This window comes from Mauremys reevesii, linkage group 7 (genome assembly GCF_016161935.1).
Source record: "Mauremys reevesii isolate NIE-2019 linkage group 7, ASM1616193v1, whole genome shotgun sequence".
Lineage (NCBI taxonomy): Eukaryota > Metazoa > Chordata > Testudines > Geoemydidae > Mauremys > Mauremys reevesii.
The window spans coordinates 108,507,313-108,531,200 of NC_052629.1; the positions used below are offsets into that span (position 1 = coordinate 108,507,313).

At 44.1% G+C, this 23,888-nt stretch overlaps 1 protein-coding gene across 9 annotated transcripts in view; it reads left to right on the top strand.

Moving 5' to 3' along the window:
- SRGAP3 (SLIT-ROBO Rho GTPase activating protein 3) overlaps positions 1-23,888 on the top strand; it is a 300,075-nt gene that overhangs the window by 267,286 nt on the left and 8,901 nt on the right. For 3 of the 9 annotated variants that reach the window (XM_039547357.1, XM_039547356.1, XM_039547358.1), the window contains 9 exons: positions 601-628; positions 5,399-5,501; positions 8,808-8,868; positions 9,885-9,962; positions 11,191-11,325; positions 15,312-15,417; positions 15,655-15,882; positions 18,028-18,107; positions 21,539-21,719. In XM_039547357.1, coding sequence (XP_039403291.1) covers positions 601-628; positions 5,399-5,501; positions 8,808-8,868; positions 9,885-9,962; positions 11,191-11,325; positions 15,312-15,417; positions 15,655-15,882; positions 18,028-18,107; positions 21,539-21,719 — 1,000 coding nt within the window. Of the gene's footprint in view, positions 1-600; positions 629-1,450; positions 1,565-1,894; positions 3,755-5,398; positions 5,502-8,087; positions 8,119-8,807; positions 8,869-9,884; positions 9,963-11,190; positions 11,326-15,311; positions 15,418-15,654; positions 15,883-18,027; positions 18,108-21,538; positions 21,720-23,888 lie in introns of those variants that run through there. The other 6 variants (XM_039547359.1, XM_039547360.1, XR_005601272.1 and 3 more) reach the window with 5 other exon arrangements.

Here is a 23,888-nt window from a genome sequence, read left to right on the forward strand (position 1 = left end):
ATTAGATGGTTTTTTTATCTCTTAGGAAAAGCTGAGCTACTGAATACTCCACTGTATTAAGATGCTATTAGTGGCCCTCCATGAGGCAGTGGGATAATCTCAGCTCACTCCCCAGGGGCAACAGTCCTTATCACAATACTGCTTTCCTATTTGGTTTGGTATGATAATCAGACACAAGGGTCAGTTCCTCGGCTGGTGTAAATCAGCATCGCTGCACTGGTAGCAATGGACCTGCACTGATTTACACCAGCTGAGGACCTGGTTGGTTTTTATGAGAGGCAAAAAGACACACAATACTATCTCTGGGATCAATCCTGCAAATAAACCATTAACATCAGTGGATGGTGAGGGGATTCCCTCGCTCACAGGTTGGGGACCGTGGCTTGTAAAACGTCTTTCAGTGGAGAAGTTGTTAGTGGGGTAACATAGCAACAAGCTAGAAATCTTCTGTACCATACAGGACCTTCAGGCATATTCAGTTTCTCACCTGTCACAAGCAATTAACTGACTGTGTGTGTGTGTGTGTGTGTGTAAACAGCCCACGTCCTTGGCACTGATGTGAAAACGAGATGGAAATTCATGTGCAATTTTTCTTTCTAGGTGAAAGAGCTGAATGTGGCACAACCAGGTAAGAAGGGTTTCGTCTGCTTTACCCGCTTGGGGAGGGGGCTGACTCACTTTTTCTGAGGGACCAAGACCCAAGGGAAGACATGGCTTGATGTGTTGTTTATTGGCACAGCACACTGGGTTTACAATCCTCCAGCTGCCCTGTGCTGGGCTTTGCCGTGCAACAGGGGAGAGGCTGAAACCCAGCTCCCCACATCAGTGGCCTGCTCCTCTGCTGCATTGTCTAAGTGGATTAATTAGAATGATGACAAACAGGCCCTTGTTTTGCTGCAGTGTAATTTCCAGCTGACTAGCTCTGAAGTGCCTGGAAGTGCTGTGTCAGCACGGTGCATTGCAGTGTTTCGATAAACGTATCTGAAGTTGTGCTGTATTCATAGCCAGCTTTAGGACTGCACAACACATGGGTGTCAACCCTCCCAACCCAGTCTCCAGCCCCTCCCCGTCCACCCACGGTTCAAGCAAGGGCAGGACGTCCTGCATGGGACTCCAGGTGATGCTGGGGTGACCACATCACCTGGATCCAGCCCTTTTAACAGGCGGTACGGAAAATGCTGGTGCACCCCACAACTTTCCATCCAAATGAAGCAATTGATGGAGCGGAGAGTACATGTAGGAGGGAGGGGCCTTTTCCATTGCATTTTCCGAATGCTCAGTACACAAAGCCATTGAGCTTAGCTTTAGCAGCTTGCTATGAATTTGTAGGATTTATAACAATAGGATGTGGGTCAGTGGAGCTGCCAAACCCCTCCCCACAGCTTGTAGAAACCCCTCGGTTATCTTTTTATAGCCCTGTTTCAGTTTTTCATAAAGTTTTCAATACCAGCAGAAACGTTTGATCTTATAAATGCTGAAACATGCTGGCTGCTGTGCCTGCATTTCCAGACAGAAAAACAGCCCCACTAGCGTTCTATGGAGCTCTCCCTTCAGCAAGCTATTCCGGGTGCCTTGGCGCTTTCCAGCTGGCTGGAAATGGAGGCATCCTGCCGGAGTCAACATGCCTTAGAACGTCAGCAAGGCTGAGAACAGACCAGGATTCTAAACAGAGGTGGCTGGGGCCAATCACATGAGAACACAGAGGTTCCCTTCTCCCCTGGGCAGGAATAACCCATGGCGGGGACTGGAAGCTCTGTGAATTTGAGGAATTCTTACATCAGAGTTATCTGCTGTGTAAGAGGTACATAGCTCAACTTTCCAGTCTGCATATCTCCCAAGATCCAATGGAGGCAAGAGGCATCTGCTTAACTGCCTGCTCACCCGCTCATTGCAGGTCCTGGATAGCTGATTCTGCAAGAGACATGCTTCCAGGTCCTTCCCGGATTCTTCTAAGACTACCAGCTATCCCAGGAGCCTCTGATTACCTGTCCTAGTTGGAGCCATAGTTGGCTGATCGCAGACAGAGCGATAAAGCCAATTATTGTGTACAGCATTGTCTCTAATGATGCCATGTTCCAGCCCAGATGAGATTTTATTTCAGTGGTAGCAAAACAGACTGCAAGGCACTTTGTGATCATTTGGATGAAAAGGTGCTTTGGTAAAGGACTGATTGATTGGTGAAGGGACACCAGAGTAACTAAAGGAAGACCAAAAACTGTACCTAAACTTTGCTCTTCAGGAGCTTCCTTATCTGGGGCGGAAGCGACTGGGACAGTATCTCAGGCCAAAATAATCAGGGGAATGAATAACTAAGACTCATGAGTGAGGGATGACAACACAGCACTCTCCTGCTTTTGTTGTTTTTTGTCCCTGAATTAGCTTGTGCATCACATAAACAAACAAAAGAGAAGAATCTCCTCCTCCTGAGGCAGCACTATAAGCACTGTCAGAATGGCCTTCCCACTAAATCCAGCTGGAGGCCAGAATGCCACAATCTTTTTCCTTCAGGGCCTCACCCAGCTAGAGGAAATTATAGAGCAACAAACATCCTCGGTCTCTGTGGTTTATATCACAGTCATCTAACTGAGAATTGGATGGGCTCTTCGCTTCACTGTAATGATTTCTGCTCCTGAATTGTCAGCTGAAGGAATGGCTATAAGCTTCAAAAATGCCTGGAGTCAAATTGTTTCTTTTAATTAAAGGCACCTGATTTATGTGGATCATGACTCTGTCACCTTTAACGTCTAGAGGTGTTTGTAAATTGTTCTTGTTGGTTCAGCTCAGCTCTTTAGTACTTTTGCAGGAAGGCTCTTTGCACTGATTTTAGCCAGACTCATTAAAATCCCCTCCTGTGATGTTTTACAATACAAACATCCATAACATTTTGTGGCGGTGAGGATGAAGGTAGAGTGGAATCATGACAGTAGGACTTCATGCCATTTTTCTCCTGCAAGGTCTAGATATTTGAGTTCTGTAGACTTGAATTTTAGAAGATATTAGTCACATTCTGAATAATGTCAATAAGAACCAACTGGCTAAATCTCCACCCAATGCACTGAAATAATCCTCCTATGCTTTCATGGGCTACATGTCCAGGGGTGTTGAGCGCAATCTCCAGTGAAGTCAGATGGGGCTGCAGGAGCTCATTGCCTCTGAAAATCAGGTGCAAACACAAGCAGCTCATAGGGCAGAAGCTAGCATCATTTGCCAGCCATTCCAGCTTCAAGGCAGGGGGCCCAACTCCGCTCCTACGTAAGTGTATTGTCTTTGTGGAGTTGCTCGTAATTGCCCTGGTGTAAGTGAATGGGGCGCTTCCTGGGACTTGGGGGACCCTGGGGCCTGTTGTAAGTTCTCTGCTCTGTGACTTGGGTGAGTCACTTTTATGTGCCTCTGTTTCCTCTCTCACCCTTAGTCTATTTTTGACTAGTAAGTTTTCAGGTCAGGGACTGTCTCTTATCAATGTTTGACCAGTGCCTGGAATAATGGGTGCTGCTCTCTGTTGGGGCCTGTAAGCACTACTCTGATTCCAGCAGTAATAGTAAGTGAGAGACCAGAATCAGGCCCAAGAGTTGCTTCACTTCAGATTCCTCCTTCATAGACCTGCCCCTTAGGATGCGCTGACACTTCCCTGCTGTCTGTCAGATGCTCCCTTTACTTGACCATTGTGGACTTGAACTACTTTTTGTGATTTATTTTTAAAAAATCTCACTGTTTAGAAAAACCCACTGGGAATTTGAAACCAAAGGAATTCATTGTGACAAAGACAGAGCCCTAAATATGGTGGGTTTGGGTTTTTTACCATTTTTTCCCCACCATTCCACACTCAGTTTGGTTTGTTGCCAACGGGTTGTTATAGAGGCTGAGTTGTGCACTTCAGCTTGTTACTGCTCTATTGTGCATGAGTGCTGGCCTCTGCAGGGTTGCATGGGGTGGCTGGGGGCTGTCCTGACTTCTAAAATTTAAAAACTACATTGAAGCATCAGTTTTGAAGGAAACAAAGTGACAAAACCCAGGAACTTTGACCTGCATTTTTTTCTTACAGCTATTTGCAGATTTTGGGCCTAAGTTCAGCAGCCTAGACAATGTCCCTGTGAATAGCTGTAATTGTAATCTTACAAGTAAAAGTTAGCTGCGGGGTCTTTGGCGGTGCCACCACTTTCCTCCTAATTGCTGAGTCCCAACACTAGTATGAGATCTGTTTGGGAATAAACAGTTTTTTGCCCCGAGTGTCTTCGGTAGGTTAGCATTGGTGGAATTGGGGTCTGCCAGTCAATGGATTGAACTTTTCAGCCGCTCTGAGAGCTCTGTCAGGAGGACAGTGTGATGAACCGGCGTAAGTGGCAGGAAAAAGTTAAAAACCTAGCAAAGGGCCAACACTGGCCTTTACTTCTGTAAAAATGTCACCCCTGCTTCTAGCCCAAATACCAAGCAGGGACTGTGATACATGTTCTTGTCTTGGAGAGTGAAAAACAAACCACAGCTTATCAGAGGTAATAGACAAGATCTTGACCAGAAATACTAAGCAGCTGTATTATTATCTGGCATGGAGGTGACAGGTTCTGTGTGTGGCAGGAGAAGAAGATTGCTAATAGTCCATCATTTATTAAGATCCTGGCTAGTCACCCCAGTGCACAGCTTTTAATTTCCTGAGAGGGGTGTGTCTTATGATGGACCACTAGTAGCTTGTCAGAGTTGTGCATTGTGCCTCGTAGCAACATCCTGTTAGAGTTGTCTAATTGCAGCTACTCTGCTGGTGATCATATCCTGTGGCATTGCTGGACAACTTTGGGAGATCATGGAGGGTAATGGGCTGCGCTGACCAGGCGTTAGGTGATGTACAGGCAGTGGGAAGACAGTCCCTGCCTCCAACAGCTTGCACTGCAAGGCCCCGAGTTTGCAATGAGCTGCCCACAGAGAGGCTCTCCCCCGCATGCTTCCCTGGGGTTCATCACAGGATTGAGGCCTAAACCGTACATCCCAGGTCTGTCAGCACACACAAGGATTTCCCCCTCCAGGTGCTTAGCCAGGGCTTTGAAATAAGCGAGAATCTGCCCTAGAAAACCCATGTGAGGTTTTACGCTGAGCCCTGGCCCTGGCCCAGGACATCGAGATATAGTCAGTGCTGTGTGGATTCCCAAACAATGTGGGCATAATCGGTAAAGCTCAGTGACTTGATTTAAGTAACTCTCAGTAAGTGGGGATGCAGCATCAAGCTTGGTAGGAAGATGCCAGCGGGGGGAACAGATACAGCATCTGTTTGGAGCCAATGCACTAGTCCTCACAGAGGGTTCCCACCTCCTCCCGCCTGCCCACCAATCCGCCATAGCCGTTGAGATCTTTCCCTGTCAATGTATTTATGTTGGTGTTTTGATTTTTTTTTTTGTTCCATTTCTCCCAGGCCCCCATGTCTTCCCCCTAAACCACAGAAAATGAGGAGACCTAGGCCTCTCTCAGTCTATAATCATAAACTCTTTAACGGCAATATGGAAACGTTCATTAAGGTACTTGCTGGCTGACAGTGAGAGTCTATGAACGCTATGAATGTAATGGTGGTTTTTCTATCCTAATTGCTAACTCATTTCCTCTTTTGGACCTGGTCCTTCCTATCCACTGTGCACACTGTTAACATGGCTAGTATGCTCTCTGCCTCAGTGAAGATTTCCTTCCATATCTGTTCTCACCCACGGTGCATTCATTACATTACTTGTCACGGTACTGTCCACACCAACTGGGAGGGATGAGATAATGGTAATGACCCTTGTGGAACAGTGTGGAGTCACCATGTCATTCTTGCCTGTCAGCAGGTTAATTGCAATGTGCCATATCTTATCACAACAGGCGTAGCTGTGTTGGCTTTCTAAGTTGCTGTTATATGAACACCCTGGAAGTAAACAGCATTACTCTCACCTGTCATAGAAAGAGACTTGCAGAAGATCAAGCAGCAAAAAATAAAGAAAATCCCCAAAGATCCTGGTGTTCCACTGATGGGGTCCTTTGTGTCTGGAGAAGGAAAGATAGCACTATATATATATATATATATATAAAATATATTGTGCTAACACGTAGACTTTTATTTTTGAGAGGAGTGTCGAGCAGGGGTGAAGCGACCTCACAAGAAAATACTGTCCTTCGAAGAGGATTCCCTGAGCAAAGTCTGATTAGAAACTTTAAAAAGAAATCAGAACATTTTATCTCCTGTTTTCATGGCTACAGGAGAGGATAAAATGATTCATAAACTCTCACAAATGGCCTCCCTGTTGTAGGGAATGTTAGCAAAGCAGACTTCTGCTGAAATGTTTTGTTTAGAGGGGGCTGAGTGGGAGGATTACATATTCTATGCTTTTCTTAACACCCCCCTACCCCCCCCCAAAAAAAGTCAATTAGAGTCAATGCAAATGTGGATAGGTGCTGATGCCCTCCAGTCAAATCCAGCGCTGGCAGAGCGGATGAGCCTCCTCTTGTAAGGTGTTTTACTCTAACACAGGCTGGGGAATGGAAGAACAGCTCAAATAGAAGTCATGGGCTTGTGTCACCATAGACCCTGAGTCCGCAGTCCACCCTTATTTGGCAAAGCATTTAAGCTGGTGCTTAATTCCAGTCATGTGCTTAAATGCTTTGTGAACGGGGGGCTGTAGAAAACAAAAGCTATAAGCAGTACATGGGAGAAGAATGTCAATGTTTCCCTTTTATTACTCTTCCATTACAGGAGCAACGGTTTCTCAAAGAGCCCTAGCGGCTTTGGCTCAGTGGCCTGTGACACTCTTTTTGGAAAGATCTAACTTGCTCTGGCAGTGCACAGGGTGCATCTTGGATAACTTTTTGGATCAGATTGTTTTAAATTACAGTGGTATCAGTCCAGACTAATTTGGTTGATACCAGTGAAACTAGGAGCAGAATGTGACCCTTCATTATGCATATAACTCAGAATCCATGTGGCCCATTCAGTCCGAATAAAGTGCATAGTATAAGAATAATGGTACAGATCTTTGAAAGTCTTTCCCCTGTATTCCCCAAGGGTTAATCTAATTGCCTAACTACTGATCCTCCAAAGTCTAATCCTGCAATACATTCTGTTTGTGAAGGGATGAGAGCTCCTTTGCTGCAGACTTTTCAGCTGAGACTGGGAAGAGCATGAGAGAAAATATGGTAGTGAACAGCCCTGAGAAAAGCCTGGATTAGACGAGCTAATGGGCCTTTTCCATCCCTGTTTTAGATTATTCTATTCTGCTATTTTAGTGCAGCCATAAACCTAAAGGCAGTGCTTTTAAATGGGGAAGTGCATTGTCACAAATCATATACAGTCCAGACATACAAAGCTATTAATCTTTTAATACTTATAATCTTTCCATTCGTAAATTGATTTTTAAAAGGGCAATATTGATTAAAGGTCCAGCCTGTTAAATATTGTTCTGGAGTAATTAGCTGCACTGAAAACCTATCTGAAAGGACTAGTGTCCTAGAATAATGAGGAGAGTCCTGTAGGAAACCATTGTTCACGTATTTAGAATCCTAGGGATTTCTGCACCAGATCAGACCCACAGTCCATCTAGTCCTGAATCTTGTGCCCAACAAAGGCTGGTACCAGATGTGTCTGCATTAAACCCCCTGTAATGGACAATTATGGAAGTTCCTAGCTAACCCAGGGCAGTTAGTGGTTAATGGACACCTTGAACGCAAGGGTTTTCTGTTCCCAAGAATTCTCTGGTCCCTTCTTTTGAGAAGCTGGGGCACCACACTTCCCTCTGAACATCTGTGGGATGTGGGTAAAAAATAGAAGCCCACTTTGAGTACAGTGATGGGTGGGAGGGACTGGGCAGTTCAGTAGCAGGAAGGCAGGAGGAGGAGGAATGGCACAAATCTGGCAAGAGGCTTCTGAATTCTCGTCAATCACTGAGGCTCAGACACTGCATACTAAGCAGCTTTTGGGGGTGAGGGTGGGGGGGAGTTGGGGGCTTGACCTGGATCTTTCTAAGCTGCCATTGCATTTGAGCTTTCATGGCCTCCGGAAGAGATGCTTACTTGAACTGATCTTATTCTTGCTTAATCTTTTCTTTTTTTCCTGCTCTGCTGCTTTTTTATGTTATCAGAGGAAGAAGGAATGCTCGAACAAGGAACCAGGTATTTACTAGAGGGCCTCCTTTCCGAAACCAAACAAAATGGATGTGAGGGATGCATTTGTATCCCTCCTGTAAAAATGTCCACTTCAAAGCCCAAGCCACCTGCAGACCTCCCTCGGTCTATTGGGGGCCCTCTGAGAAGTGGCTTAAATATGAGAACAAAAGCCAAAATTCATTCTAGCATGAGGCCCCCATTTAAGTCCATAGTTAATGCATTTCACACTTTTTTTTGTCACTTCTGTGACAATGGCCTTTTTTTTTTTTTTTAGGCTAAAATATTCTTTAAATTCTGTAACTAGAAGCCTGTTTCATCAGACAGGAACAAGGCTATAATGCAAGGCTTGATCTGGCTTATAATTACGTCTTTCAAACGGAGTAGCCGTGATCCAGTTTCATTTGTCCCTTACATTTTGTTTTTCAGTCAACCATATAAGGAGAATAAGCTTTTCACACACATTAATAGAGGCCTTTTCCACGAATAATTGACTTCACACAAGTGTACTCAGCATTGTTTGATGGCTTGATGTTTTTAGCACCTCCTTTTCTTGCTTATTCTCTTACTAAACTCAATGGCGCTGATCTTCAAACCTGAGTTTTTGCAATCTTTATTTGAATAAGCTTCCAATACGTTGTTGTCAACAAGCTAATAAGCTCTTCATTCTTTATTAAATTTAATATATTTTTTTTTAGGATTCAGGACAGGCTATCCCACTTGTAGTTGAAAGCTGCATCCGATACATCAATTTATATGGTAAGCTAATTCCTCATTTGCTGATAGCTACAATGGAAGCTGTTGTGTAAAAGAAATAATGTATTAATGATGAAAGATAATAGAGGAGCCAGCTGCCTTGACCAATTGTATGGATGTGAGTTATAATGATATAAACCATGATGTAATATTGTATACATGACAAATATATGGGCCCTGTATGCGCTTACTTGGGGTTAAATTGTTCACTTGGACCCTGATCCAATGGGAGCCGGTTGTGGTATTTGATCTAGGGGGGTTGGAATAGAAAAGACAAAAGCAGAAATAAAATCTCAGTTGGTATCCCCCATCTCTCCCTTTCTTGCACAAAGAGGCAGATCTAGCCCATGTAGAGCTTATCAGTTTCTTTAGCAGCAAAAACAAAAACCAGTGGAGACTCCTCAGGGGATGCTCTGCCTGGCATGTTTCAAGTCAGACACAGTGCAGTCTGTATAAGTCACTGCACGCTGGCTCTGGGCTGCCCTTTACCTGTCAGTTTTGCCTCTCGTCTTTCAGATCGCACCTGCCCCCACTTCAAATTCTTTTTTCATTGCAAGTGTTTGTGTTACTAGGGAAAGTTGCGGTTGAGAGGAGCCTGTGGGGCTGTTTTCTGTTTGAGATTTTGACAAGCCAGGGCAGGAAGATTTAACATCAGCTCTTAATGGCCATGTCTGTATAATGCTGTGTGTTGCTCAGTGTGGAAAATACAGACTTCTGCTGTGTTTCTTTCTACGGATGAAGTGTAGGTTTTCTGGAGCATGAGAGGTGGTTCTGACTTTTTTTAATGTATTTATTAATTTGGGGGTAATGGGTGGGTCCATTGCTTTTACTTTCCCCGGGGATTGTTCTTTACCAGAGTCTGTGGAGTTTGGCATATTAACCCCCATCAGATCCCAGCAAAACAGGAGAACAAAACAACTGAAATTCCAAATTTTGATGTTGGTTTCAATGCACTGGAACAAATCAATCAATCAATCTCTCTCTCTCTCCCTCCCCCTTCCTTCCTTCCTTCTTTCCAGGTCTTCAGCAACAGGGTATCTTTAGAGTTCCCGGGTCTCAGGTTGAAGTCAATGACATCAAGAATTCATTTGAAAGAGGTGAGTGAGTAGCCTGTGGAGCTGCCAAGGAATGTAGATGCGGCTAAGAGTGTGATTTCTGGGACCACTCCTCCTATCCATCAAGGAGACCAAGATTTAAGGGTGGATTTTTAAGATACCTAACTCCCTTAAGGGCTTTAGAAAATCACACCCTAATGGCCTTTAGACAGCGTACCATTTCCTGGATAACAGAAAATGGGCATGATGAAGACCTCTTCTTGCCCCTCTGTGCTTGCTAGGGCCAATACAAAATTGTGCACATTAGCTACCCTTTATCACTCTTATACATGTGAAGTTTGTCAGTCTTCTTCCTAAAGGCTCATCTTAACTCATAATACAGGGAGTAAATGTTAAATTGACCTCCAGATGACTTAGTTTATTAAAAATTAATAACAATGAGCCTCTGCCTGGTAAAAAGCACCCAGACATATAAGGGTTGCGGGATTGAGCCTTCTATTTATATAAACATTGCTCTGGGTGAAATTGTATGGCTGATGTTAGACAGGAGGTCAGAGTAGATGGTCATAATGAGCCCTTCTGGCCTTAGAATCTGTGACTCCATAAATACTTTAAAATAGCTGTTGGTGGTTGGGAAAGGTTGTGAGCACATGACCACCATTGAAGGTTCCAGCCGCAGTTTTCCAAGCCAACTAGGGGATTTGGATGCCAATTACTATTCATTTTAATAGGAACTGGGCATCCAAATCCCTTAGGCAGCTTTGAAAATCTCCGCCTCCAGACTTATCCCCATACAATGCACTTGTTGAGCTGGCCAATACTATTTCATTGATTTCAATGTAACATAGGTGAGCTGGGACATGATTGTGTCATCCAGCAGGTCCCATCTTTTGAGGCTGTCCCGTACAACTGCGTCATCCTTCCTTGAGTTATCTGACACGCTGAATGCAAAAGATGTATTGGGCTGAAAGCTATGAAAAAGAACCTAATAATACTGCTAACCTTCAGGAATGTTTTAAAACCCTCACTGTGACAATTACCCACATCCCCTTGATTACCATAGGCTGGGCTATGCCTCGGAATGGTGCTGCTTAACACTATATCTTATTAAGCCATTGACGTGTTGGGAAACTGCATAGTGTTACCATTGCATGTGTTGCTTTTTTATCAATGCAAAGCTTTTGGTTTTCCAATTCTGGTTAGCTGAGTGGTGCTTGCTGCCTAATTCAGCTAGGAAGGAATGCTGAAAATAAATCTTTTGTGTGTTCAGGTGAAGACCCTCTCGCTGACGATCAAAATGAACGTGATATTAATTCGGTTGCTGGGGTCTTAAAGCTGTATTTCCGAGGACTGGAAAACCCACTCTTTCCTAAGGAAAGGTTTCAAGATTTGATATCTACTATAAGTAAGTACCAACAATGAGACATACGTAGGTTCCTTAGATTTTGCAGCTACAAGACAGTGTCCTCCCAACAGAGAAGCAGTGGTAGATAAGCCCGTCAGTACAGATAAGCATCAAAACCTCATCCGAATGTCTTCTGTCTGCAAAATTGGGCTCAAATGGTGAGAAGAACCTCAAGAGATCAGTCTTTCTCATGGTATTTCACCATTTGCATTTCATGTCCCAAACAAATCTGGAAAGTGCTGAGGGATGTGAACAGTCGGGTGGGGTTGTTTCAGGTACCTTGAACCTTACAAAGTTTGGGTTTGAATTTCAGGGTGAAGGTTCAGGTTGATTCTTATTATTTTCAAAACGTTCCACCCTGCTCTTCTCAAACTAATGGAGCTGGGGAAAAAACCTCAGACTTAATTATATTTCTCTCAATACCTCCTGGTTGAAGTGAGTATGTCTTGCCAAGAGATGGATGCTCTTAGTGCTCTTGAGGGAAAGGGGAACTGGTGGGATGAATCTGCAGTTTTAGAAATAACAGCGGAGTGTGATGTGCATTTTTGCATAAAATGCTTTCTCTTAGTTTTATTTTGCAAAAGAAATATCCAGAATCTATAGACTTCAGCCCTAGTCACAAAGCACCTGTCAAAATATGTGACTAGTTCTAATAGGACTATTCACTTGCTTAATGATAAGCACATGTTTAAGTGCTTTGCTTAATCAGGGCCTTTACTGCTCATGTCTAACCTCTTCCTTCAATGTTAGTGTTCAAAAATGCTAAGGATTCAGCAGAACCTGAAGAAACGGGTTATATCTAGGGGAGGGTGACATTCAAATTGGCCTATTTCTACTAAGATGTGCCTACGGTATGCACATTTTCCCAGCAATGTAGGTTTGTGTCAGTAGGCTTAGGAAATTCATTGTTGTCATATTTTTTTTATGTATAAAATGGCCATTCCTGTCAAAATGTTACATACAGCAAAGTCTGTGAGGCAGAGGGTATGTGTGTGCAAGCACCCCACACGATGGAAGCGATTTCCACGGACTGTTTCACAAAATGAAAACGCTGAATTTTGCACGGTTCTAGCGTGCATGCCATTGACACAGGCTGCCTCTTACAAAGACAGTTGCAAGCAAGGCTGCAACAGGCTTGATCCAGCCCCCACTGAAGTCCATAGGCATGAATGGGCATTGGATTTGTCCCCAGGTCCCAATTCAAAAAGGTAGGTAAGAATATGCTTAACCTTAGACACACAAATATTCCCATAGGAGCCAATGTGACTACTTATGTTCTTAAAGTTAGGCATGCACTTTAGTACCTTGCTGAATTGGGGCCAGTTAGCACAATTATAAGAGTCTTTGGGAGTGATTCCTAGCACACGTCAGGGGTTCCTTTTCTTAGTGTTTCCTCTTCTTTTCGTCTTCCTTATCCCCCTATTTTTTTAAAAAAATCTCTATATAGCTTTTCTTCTCCTCTTTCCTAACTTTCTTTTACATCAAGTGCTGCTGATGATACGTTTATAATAAATGTCTTCCTTTTTTCTGTCCAATAAATGTGTGCTATATAATATGTCTCTCAACCTAAATAGGTCGGGAAAATGTCTACATCTGAAAACCACTCAAAAACAAAATGCTGTAAAATGAGCAAGCCTTGTACTTACTGTTCTGGCCCACGAGCTTACTAAGGCAGAAAGGTTGACTCAGCCAAGAAGTCTCTCTGGACTCTCTACTGCAGTAAAACAGAAAGCTTGTTTGATTTCCCTTGGCTCACGCTAAAGCATTCTGAGTGACTTTCTGCAGCAGGTGGCATTGCACATGTCATAGGGCCTTTGAATGCCCCGGAAGGTTGCAGTGCCATATAACTCACTGTTTATGTGATATGAGAGCATCTTCCTTCCTTAACAAATGAGAGGCTGCCTGTCACTTTTGCTCAGCTGGGAGCTGAAAGTTTACATGGAAATCTTTCTCAAATGCACATGCCAAAGAAATGGATAGAAAAGGAATTCTGATTCTAGAGGTTCACAATTCACTGCCCTGCCCCAGTTATAAAGTGATGCAGTTATGATTACATCCATTAAAACCTCTCTGTTGAACCTCTGGTTGAAATATTTTTTATAAATGGACGCTTCGAAATTTGCCAAGAGAGTTTTGTTCCATTGGGTTTCAATACAGATCATTCGTCATTGTCTTGTTTGGATTAAAAAAATCTTTTATTTTTACTTTTTCTAAAATTTAATTTAAATCACCCCCATCCTTAAGCAAAACAACGAAAACTGACCACCGCAAATGATGATAAAGAATAAAACAATATTTTCTTCAAAGAATGGAAAACTTGGAGAAAATCAAAATGTTTTCTGCAGTATTTCCATGTTTGAAATATGGCCAATAGTCACAGAAAAGTGTTTGAACAAAAAATATTGACCAGCTTTTGTGTTTCAGAGTGATAAGCAAACTTCAGCACGGTTCACAGTTTGACTAAGCACCCAATTCATTTCGGGTACATCTACCGAGCCAATGGCAATGAGCCTCCCAGCTTGGATCAACAGACTCGAGCTCACGGAGCTTGCACTACTGTGCTCAAATTAGCGGTGTAGATTGTTGCGGCTTGGGCTGTTTTTAGAGTGCTGGCACAAACCCTGCTAACCTGAGTGTTGTCCTGAGCTGGGAGGGCTCGCTGCTGTGGCTGTGTAAGACATACCCCTAGAGTAGAAATCTCTCTTAGATCCAGCTGGGATAGGGAATTTCCTAGGAGTGCCTGTTCTCAGAAAAACTCTGGTCTTTATTGCTTCTGTTTGGATCAGAAATGGCCTGGAAGTCACTTTGCCTGTAACGCTTTAGATAGAACCTGGGACAGAAGAGGTAACCAATAAAAAAAAGAAAGCTGGGGGTGGGGAGGATGGGATAAGATAACTGAGTAAAGGCTCTGCTCAGGTTCAGTCTAGTTCTCTGGTTGGGCCATGGAAAAGTGCTTTAGCTGCAGTGAAGGTTCAGGGAATAGTGGAGGTCACATATGAACCAGTGTGCTCATCTGCATTCTCAGCATTGTGCCCACACTACGTCCCTGAAGTCACACTTCATAAAAAAATAGGTCAGCTTCTAATACAGTATGTTGGCTTTAATGGTGTGTATAGAGGGATAAATCCTGTCCTGAATTAGCGTACTCAGGCAAAACTCTTATTTAAAGTCAATGGCAGTTTGACGTGAGTAAAAACAGAGCAAGGAATGAGTGAAAGACTAAGGGCATGTCTACACTTGAAATGCTACTGCAGCACCACCGCACCTGTTCAGTGTGGACACTACGTACGCCGATGGGAGGAGTTCTCAAGCTAGTGTAGATAGTCCACTTCCCCAAGAGGCGATAGCTAGGTCAACAGATCTAATGTTGACCTAGGGCTGTCTACACTGGACGTTGGGTCAGTTTAACTACGGCACTCAGGGATGAGATTTTTTCACACCCCTTAGGTGATACAGCTAAACCAACTTAATTTTCTAGTATACACCAAGCTTAAGTAAGGGCCTCAGGATTAGGCCCATAAAGCAGTAAAGAAAATTAAAACAGAAGTAGGATAGGAAAGCTGAAAAACTGCTCTGTTTTCAAGTCCCTGTATTGACTAAATCCTTTGGGAAATACAGTAGCAGTTTAGAGATCAAATGTATAAATACTGGTAATAAAGATGTAGCCATGGAAATAGCTCCTGTTTCAATTAGATACAGAATTTAATGCATGCGCTGAATTTCTCCATGCACATTCTACATTTACAGGCATAAATGGGCATTTGTACACACAGAGCTGCACAATTTTGGTAGGCATGTTTCTATGGTTGGTTGTTAGTGTCAAATTATAAATCAGTTCTGTCGGGATACAAAGGTTTTTTTTCCCCCTTACATGTCAGGCTATTAGAGCTGGATAAAAGTCCATGCTTTACTATATTGTTTAGCCACTAGAGCCCTTCAGGCAAGTGCCTGACCATAAAACTCTACCATGTATTCTTGTGTTCCAGAAATGGAGAACCCTGCAGAAAGAGTGCACCAGATCCAGCAAATCATCATTACTCTGCCCCGAGCTGTCATTGTTGTCATGAGATACCTCTTTGCTTTCCTCAATCAGTGAGTCTGTTTTATCTGGTTCTTATTTAACTCAGCTGCTAGCTCCCCTCCTTTCCAGCGGCCTCCCTTTTCTTGTCAAGTCAAATGCTGACAGGCACTTTGGTTGTTAGTATTTTGCTATCTGCTCTGGCTTAATGTCTTTCCTCGGCATGACTGCATGAACGCTCTGTAGGGCTGGGTTTTGGAGCCAACATTAGACAGGTCAGAACTTCACCTGTGGGTTGCTTGTGTTTGCAGCTTGTCACAGTACAGTGATGAGAACATGATGGATCCCTACAACCTGGCCATCTGCTTTGGACCAACTTTGATGCACATTCCAGACGGGCAGGATCCGGTGTCCTGCCAAGCCCATGTAAATGAGGTCATCAAAACCATCATCATAAATCACGAGGGCATCTTCCCCAACCACAGAGAGCTGGAAGGACCTGTGTACGAGAAATGCATGACTGGAGGGGAAGAGTATTGGTAAGAAGTCGGTGATTGAAATAAGCAACTTTAGTATTCTAAACAGGGCCAGACTTCTCTCCCTAGCTTCATCTTTTTCCATCGTAAGCCAAGAGTGAGTCTGTGACACTGCAGGGCTACTAGTTGGTGCCTGATGAACAAGGGGTTAACTTCGTTCACATAGTTCAGGGAAATGGCTTATAAAAGCAGCTCTTTAAGAGATTGGGATGGGCAGAATGCCCTTGGGAAGTCTGGGCCAAGCATTCAGCCTTCCAGGTCTGGGGTAAACCCCAGGTGGGAATTCATTCCGTTTTGTCAGTGTTACTACTTCCTGTTATAAACATCATGGATCTGATTCTCAGCTGGTGTAAATTTGATGTAAATTGGAACAACTGACTGAGGGGGGAGGGATAGGTCAGTGGTTTGAGCATTGGCCTGCTAAACCCAGGGTTGTGAGTTCAATCCTTGAAGGGGCCACTTAGGGATCTGGGCCAAAAATTGGTCCTGCTAGTGAAGGCAGGGGGCTGGACTCGATGACCTTTCAAGGTCCCTTCCAGTTCTAGGAGATTGATTGGTAATTTCACTGGAAGGACATTGGTTTACATGAGCTGAGGATCTGGCTTTATCCCTGCTACCACATCCTTATCTTTGTTACAAATGCAGTAGAACCCCTGTTTGAAATCTCATTGGGGACTGAGGAGTTCATAAAATCACTAACTTCATGAAATAGAACATCTCAGAATTACAGGCGGTGCAATGCATAAGTTGCAGAATGGTGCACTGCAGCATTTTCTTCTTGTCCTTCAAACCACTGCAAAGCAACTTCCAGTGTATTGACGGCTTTGGGCTGTGGAGGGATGTCGACTTGTTCTTCATCAACATCACTTCCCACACCCTCATTGAGAAAATGGTTTGTGGAACTGGTCATTTGTACGTTTGGGGGTTCTAAAATCGAGGTTCTGCTGTAACACTGTAGATTAGTAAAACAAAGAGACTTTTACAAATCTGCTTTGCTTTTCTGTAGCAGCTTGGTTATGTTTTGCATTTCTCTCAGCTTCACTAGTGACAATGGACTAGTCTGCTTATGGTCAATTTCCCTTTCCAGTCCTCCCGCATTAGTTCAGTGCCGCAAAGCATTACGAAAGCTTCAGGACAACGGTTGGGTTTTTTTCTAAAAATGTATTAGCGTTTATGCTAAACAAAAATTCTCTAAGACTTCATGGAAGGTTGTTAATACAGAAGCTGAATTTTAGGTCAGTTGTTGTGACCAAATTTCTCCTGAATTGGGAATTTTGATCGAAGTCCCATAGTTCTCAGTTGTTACGCATACAAAAGTTCCATTGACTCAAGATTATGGAGTCAGTGTTTGGCTTGGGACCCATCTCGCTAGATGTCTTGTTTGGTCCTTCTCTTGTGAATGTTAAAAAGAAACACTTGCTTCAATGGGAGTTTTCACTTCAGAGTTCTGCTTATCAGAAATGGGGAATGGGCAAGATTTACTGCACAGGTCGTTTCTGCTGCAGAAATAGCCCCTTTAATAATCACAGTTGAGAGGAAACTATAAGACATAACCCCATGCTCAAACAAGGATCTCAATAATCGATACTCAGGAATTTTGGGCGTGCTTGAAATCCAAACCTGGATTCAGATCTGAATTTTTACAGTGAGTCAGTGTCTTTATAATGGGCTCAACCAAAATTCCAGATCAAAATCCCTGAAGTTCAAGGTGTTTAAAGCTTTCATTCATCCTGTGATTTGCACCTGCTGTCACCATGAATGCCTGTACAATGAGTGTGTGAAATGATACCACTGGACCAAGTGGGTGAATGGAGAATTTGTTTTGCCCCTGCTTTGCACAGATGTAAGTGATGACACGAGGTGCAGGACAGTGGAGATTCAGGCCCTGTATCTGAAGTTCATAGAATGAGAGTCTCTGGTTCTGAGAGCAAGTTCAGAGATGTACCATGATTTTAAAACAATCTAAGGGTGAAATCCTGGCCCCTTTGACGTCAAAGGCACAACTCACATGGACTTCAGTGGCATCAGGATTTTGCCCCAAGAACTTGTTTTACTGTGTAATCTGCAAGTAGAATCTAATTCTTCTCTTTTAAACTACATTTGTATCTTTTTTTTTTTCTTTTTTTTTCTTCAACTGTTCAATGTTAGCGACAGCCCCCACAGCGAACCGGGCACCATTGATGAAGTGGACCATGACAACGGCACAGAGCCGCACACCAGCGACGACGGTGAGTGTAGACATAAACAGCGGAAAATTGAGTCTGAGTAGGAAGAGCCAGGGGAACATGTGTGCAGGAAAGCAATGTGTATTTTGCTCCTAATCAAATTAGCTCGGACTACCATATGGCTGTTTAGGGGGGAAGACGTTGCAATGTGTCTGACAGTGCATGTGCATATTAATGACCACTCCTTTAGAGGGATCTAATCAACATAGACCCCCCCCGGGGGGGAAGGTGGGGGTTACAGGAAGCCACAGGCTACATTTCAGTCTCATTCTGTGGTATTGAGAGCTTTAAAACAATGCGTCCAGAACTGCCCCTTATACTCCCGTTAATCCCGACAGTGAGCTCTTTTCTTTTTCATTTGGAATTGAGGGGACCAGGCTGGCTTGTGGTCCCGGCTTTTACAATATGTCACCAGCTGATGGATAGGTGGGGAGAGGGGGAGTAGAGCAAGAGACGTGCTGTGTGAAAGTGACCGACAAGTGCAGCCTAGGGCAGCGGGGATGGCCTGTTGTGTTTGGGACCCCCTTCCTGTTCACCTCCACGTTCTTGTGCATACCACAGGAAGAGTAATGAATTTCAAGGGACCGATCCAAAGCCGCCTGGAATCAATGGGAGTCTTTCAATTGGCGTCAGCGGGCTGTGGGTCACACCCACCCGGTGGCCCTACGCTGAGCAGAAACCTTAGCCAAAATGGTGCCGTTTTCATTCAAAACATCTGCTCCCTCTGTTTATTCACAGTCAGGTCTGCTTTCCTTAGTGACATGAATAAAGCTGAACTTCGTCTGACTCCTTTCAGACCTATGGAGCTGAGGCAGCAATGATGGGAGGTGCTGGATTCTGTTCTGGCAACAGGCTTGTTAACTAAATTCTGCATGTGGGGCCTAGTTATGCCCTCAGCAAAATCGCTACAATCAGCGGAGATTGCGATGAGGGCAGAACCTTTCGTTTCTAGTTGTGATGCACAAACCAGAGAAAGCCCAGTTTGCTTTCCATATCCAGGTTGCATTTGCAGCTGTGGCTTTTTGGAAAAGTGATTGTAAACTGAACAAGTTTGTTTTGGGATTATTGAGCGATGATAAAGCCAGAATCCCAGGTGCCTTTTTAATTGAGTTACTCTGCAGAGTGAAGGTGCACTTTAAAATCTGCCTGATGCACTGCTATGCACACCTGTTGTCTCCTTTCTTTATTGCCATTGTTTCCATTGATTTCTTCTACTGCTGCAAAACCCCCCAATGCCTTTCTGACACTTGATGTGGAAATGGCAGAAGTGGCCCTAATTGGTGGTCTGTAAAAAGGTGGCACAAGGGGTGGGAAGGAGATGATAATTCAGATGATTGAAAATGGGTCTTTAACGAAAAATGCACTCTACGTTTTTCAGTGTTAGCAGCAAGCTGGAGCTAACGTGACTCAAAGGTGAAGGAGAGCAAGCTGCCATTTAGCCAATTTTATGCTTGGATGGTCACATTAATAGTTCTGATTGGAGTTTCCGGGTGATTAACTGTGATGCAAGTGTGGAGAAGAAGAGCGGCTTTATTTTATGAATTTACATGCTCTGTCTCTCACTTTACCCCCGTGCACACTCCCTGCTGAGAAGCTCAATATTTTATCAGGGCTCTGAAAGCTCCTCTGATAGCCTCTCCTATTATGTTTCTCCAGTCAGCTTCCTCCATTGATCTGCCTCCCCTCCCGTAATAGCCCCAAATGTCACATCATTTGTACCGAGTGAAAATATGTATCTTAGGGTGACCGATCTAGCACAAAGGAACATCTCAGACAATGGTGCACTGTGTCACAAGAGAGAGAAGATCGGGGAGTTTGTCAATATCTTGCAGATTCCCCCCTCCATAGCACTGCCCGCCTCATTCATACTTTGTTTCTAAGCAGAAGGGTAGGTCTGATCCTGATTACCAGCAGGTGCTGAGCCTGCAATTCAAAGAGGCAGCAGATGGAATGAAGGAAGTTTCCATAGTCTAATGAGAATGGGGCAGATATGAAAGATCAAGGTTAATTTGCCCTATTTAGCTTTGCTGCTGCCCCTGTCGATCCCCATTTTTCTGCATTGCAGGTGGGGCTTGAAAACAAGAGGCAGCTGTCTGGGAAAACCGAGCTACATAAACTGTTCTCTTGCTGGCACCCACAGATGGCCTTGATAGTGGGCAGAGTGGTGCACACCGCTGCCTAAATCCAATAATTTGCATTTAACGTGAATCTGATAAACTGTGCAGTCTAGCACGCTCACAATCCTGAGGGAGGCGTCGTCTCTGCCTTGCTATTGCAAAACCAGCTTTTCAGGAGAAGTTGCTGCTCTGATTTTTCAAGTGCTCAGCATCCACAATTGGAACCAGATTTTCAAAAGAGCGCTGCTACTTGTCAGGCACCTAAATAAAAGATGGCTTTTCAAAAGTGCTCGGCACCCAGCCCCTCCCATTGAGACACTCTGGGCCAGATTTTCAAAATCGCTCAGTGCGCTGACTGCCGCACGTTTTGGAAACCTGGCCACTTAATTTTGGTGCTGTAATGGCAGCTGAGCTCTTTTGAAAATCTGGCCTGTAGATGCTGATTCTGAAATATCTGATGAATGGCAGCGCTCAGATTGGAAGGGGTGGGGTGTGGCAGAGTAGTGTGGGAGTCTAGAGAAGTGATTTGATGATGGATGATGGGTATCAGCATAGCTCAGGTTTTGTACTCTCTGTCCTGATGGGAATCCTCCGGGAGTATTTGCTACCGTTAATAATTCAGACCAAACTGCCTCCAGAATAAAGAAAAAGGGGGGAAATCTAATCTGAAGCAGCAAAGAATCCTGTGGCACCTTATAGACTAACAGACGTTTTGCAGCATGAGCTTTCATGGGTGAATACCCACTTCTTCGGATGCAAGTAGTGGAAATTTCCAGGGGCAGGTATATATATGCAAGCAAGAAGCAAGCTAGAGATAACAAGGTTAGTTCAATCAGGGAGGATGAGGCCCTGTTCTAGCAGCTGAGGTGTGAAAACCAAGGGAGGAGAAACTGGTTCTGTAGTTGGCAAGCCATTCACAGTCTTTGCTGAAGCAGTAGCCAAGCGGTGATTTGATCCCAGGATGTGGGTGAAATTTACAATGTCCCCCAACTAGGAAGAACCGGAATCCATAACCAAAAAAAATGACTTTATAAATATGGGTGGCCATGAATAAATATGGTGGTACAGCTGGGAATATCACTTACATGCAATGAAATTTTAATTACTTCCCATTTGCTTTGTAGCTTTTCTTGGTCTTGTCTGGGAAACCAATGAGAATTTAGCAATCCTAGAAGGATGAATGGTACTTAGTAAAGTGTTGTCAGGAAGCATGGAGAGTAGTATCAAAGTCTTGTGGGTGAGAGGCATCTGATGGGGCTCAGGTGATTTCTGAGGAGAGCGTGCCTATATTTGCTTTGTTTTCTCTCTCTCTTTCAGAAGTGGAACAGATTGAAGCAATAGCGAAGTTTGACTACAGTGGCCGGTCCCTGCGAGAGCTCTCCTTTAAGAAAGGAGCCTCGCTCCTCTTGTACCATCGTGCATCGGAGGACTGGTGGGAAGGGCGCCATAACGGTGTGGATGGTCTCATACCACATCAGTACATAGTTGTACAAGACATGTGAGTGGGCAGTTCAAGTGGGGCAAGAATGTCAAAATTGTGTCTACAGTTAGGCTTCTGTAGCCTTATTTAGCCACCTAAATGAATGGCCTGATTTCTCAAAAGTGCTGTGCACTTCACTGATAGCTTGTGGGCTGCCTACACGTCTCTGATTTCCAAGCTGTTTTGTGAAAGAAACGAAGGCCTGTTGACTTCAGTGTGAGCCATTGGGTCTGCACACACTCTTGAAAATCTGCCCATTTATTTAAGTGCCTAAAATATGGGCGTAGGTGATGCAGGTGAGCGGGTGTCAAGCTTATACAGATGGTGAAACTGAGGCAGAGGGGTCTAGTGTTGGAGCCAGAATTAGATCTCAGGAATTCCTGGATCCTGGTCCTGTGCTCTAACCATTAATCCAGGCCTCTTAAGCAAGAAAATTGTAATCTTCACTCATTGGATGAACTGTAGTGGGTTTTTTTTTTCTCCCCTTAATTTGTGTTGGGAGTTTGGTGCAAAATTTTCAGAAACATCTCATTCCCATTTTTAAAAGTGACTCTGGCATTTAGGAGCCCAAGTCTCATTGAAAGTCAGTGAGCGACTCCTAAGTGCCCAAGTCACTTTTGCAAATGGGACTTGGGAGGCTCGTAAGTCACTTGGCAACTTTTTAAAATGTCCTTTTATTTGTTTTAAAAATTCTTCCCATCTTTGATTGCAAATAAATTTTCTCTTCTTACCTTTGTTCTTTGCTTGAGTGGCAATTATTAATCTACTGCATGTCTCTTTCAGCACTGTATTATTGAATACATACATGAAAGAGCTGAGCCAGCAATATAGGCAGACAATTTCTGACATGTACTGTTGCATTATTTTGGATCCAATAATTCTTTGAACAATAAATTAGAGCACTTTTTTTTCATTAGGTGAACTGTTAACCAGACAGTATTGGGGGCTAATTTATCTGCACAGCATAATAAATACAAATCAGGATATGTAACCATGTACATGGTGGAGCTGACTTTTACAATTAAATCTGCTCCCAGCATAGATATGCTCTGTGGGGTTTGACATGGGATGAAGCCTGAAAAAAATCCTAGTAAATATTTACAGTATTTTTGTCCATCAACTGACATTTATTTTTTGCTGTAAAGACTGAAACAAATCTGCATGTGGACACCTTTGCAGGGCATTTCCTCTCCAAAAGATAAGATGGGCAGGATTTGCAAGGATGGGCTCCTTAGGGGCCTTTATCAGAAACTTGGAGCTCAGTCCTGGCGGGTGCTGGGTTCCTTTTGCAATGTGACTGCAGTGGGAGTTGAAGATTCTCAGCACTTTGCAGCATCGGGCCCTAGAGGACAGCCAGGGTGCTTATTTCTCCCAGGAGTGCTTGGCAGTCCCTCGGGTGCACAGGCCTTTCTGCAACTTACACAGCCTTCATCACGCTCTTTGGTTTTAATGACACCCTCCCACTCCCCCACTTTCAAGTGATGATTAAACGTTAAACTAAAAACAGTCCAATTCTGAACCTTGTTCCAGCCCCTTTGCACCACTCCTGTCAGATTCTCTGAGCTGGGAATTCCCCTGGTGCACAGGTGTTACCTGCGCAGCATAGAGCAGGTGCAGGCATTTTTTTGCCAGCCCCTCCTTGGATACCCTGGCACAGGGATATGTCAGAGGCAAGAGGATGCGGGCATGCTCCAGTTATTGAGACCACAGAGTGGCTATAGGCATCTGAGGAAAAAGCCACAATGACTGTTCTAACTTACATCGGGGGTGGGCTCTGGATACAGGAGGTGTTTAGATGACACTGTAGTTAAAGTGCTAGCAGCCATTGTACAGTAGAACAGTGGAGCTGGGTGGGAAATTTTAGGGAAGCAGTTAATGCAGACACCGCAGGCATGTTACATACAGAGCTCCCCTGGTGGCAGAGGAAACAAAAGAGCATTTGTGGTTTGCCTGTCCCCAAGCCTGTTGAAGTCTTTCCACCAGCTTAATGGACTTTGGATCAAGCCATAAACGGTCAGTGACTATCAGATATTTCAGAGGGACACAGAACATCCAGGGACCTTGTCCCAAGCTCCAAGTTTTAGCCTTCCACTGCACCCTCAGCTGCTGATGGCCAAAGATGTGAAAGACCTGGGGCCTCTGCTCATGTCACGTTACCAGCTGAGGCTTTCAGGAGGGGTTTGGCTT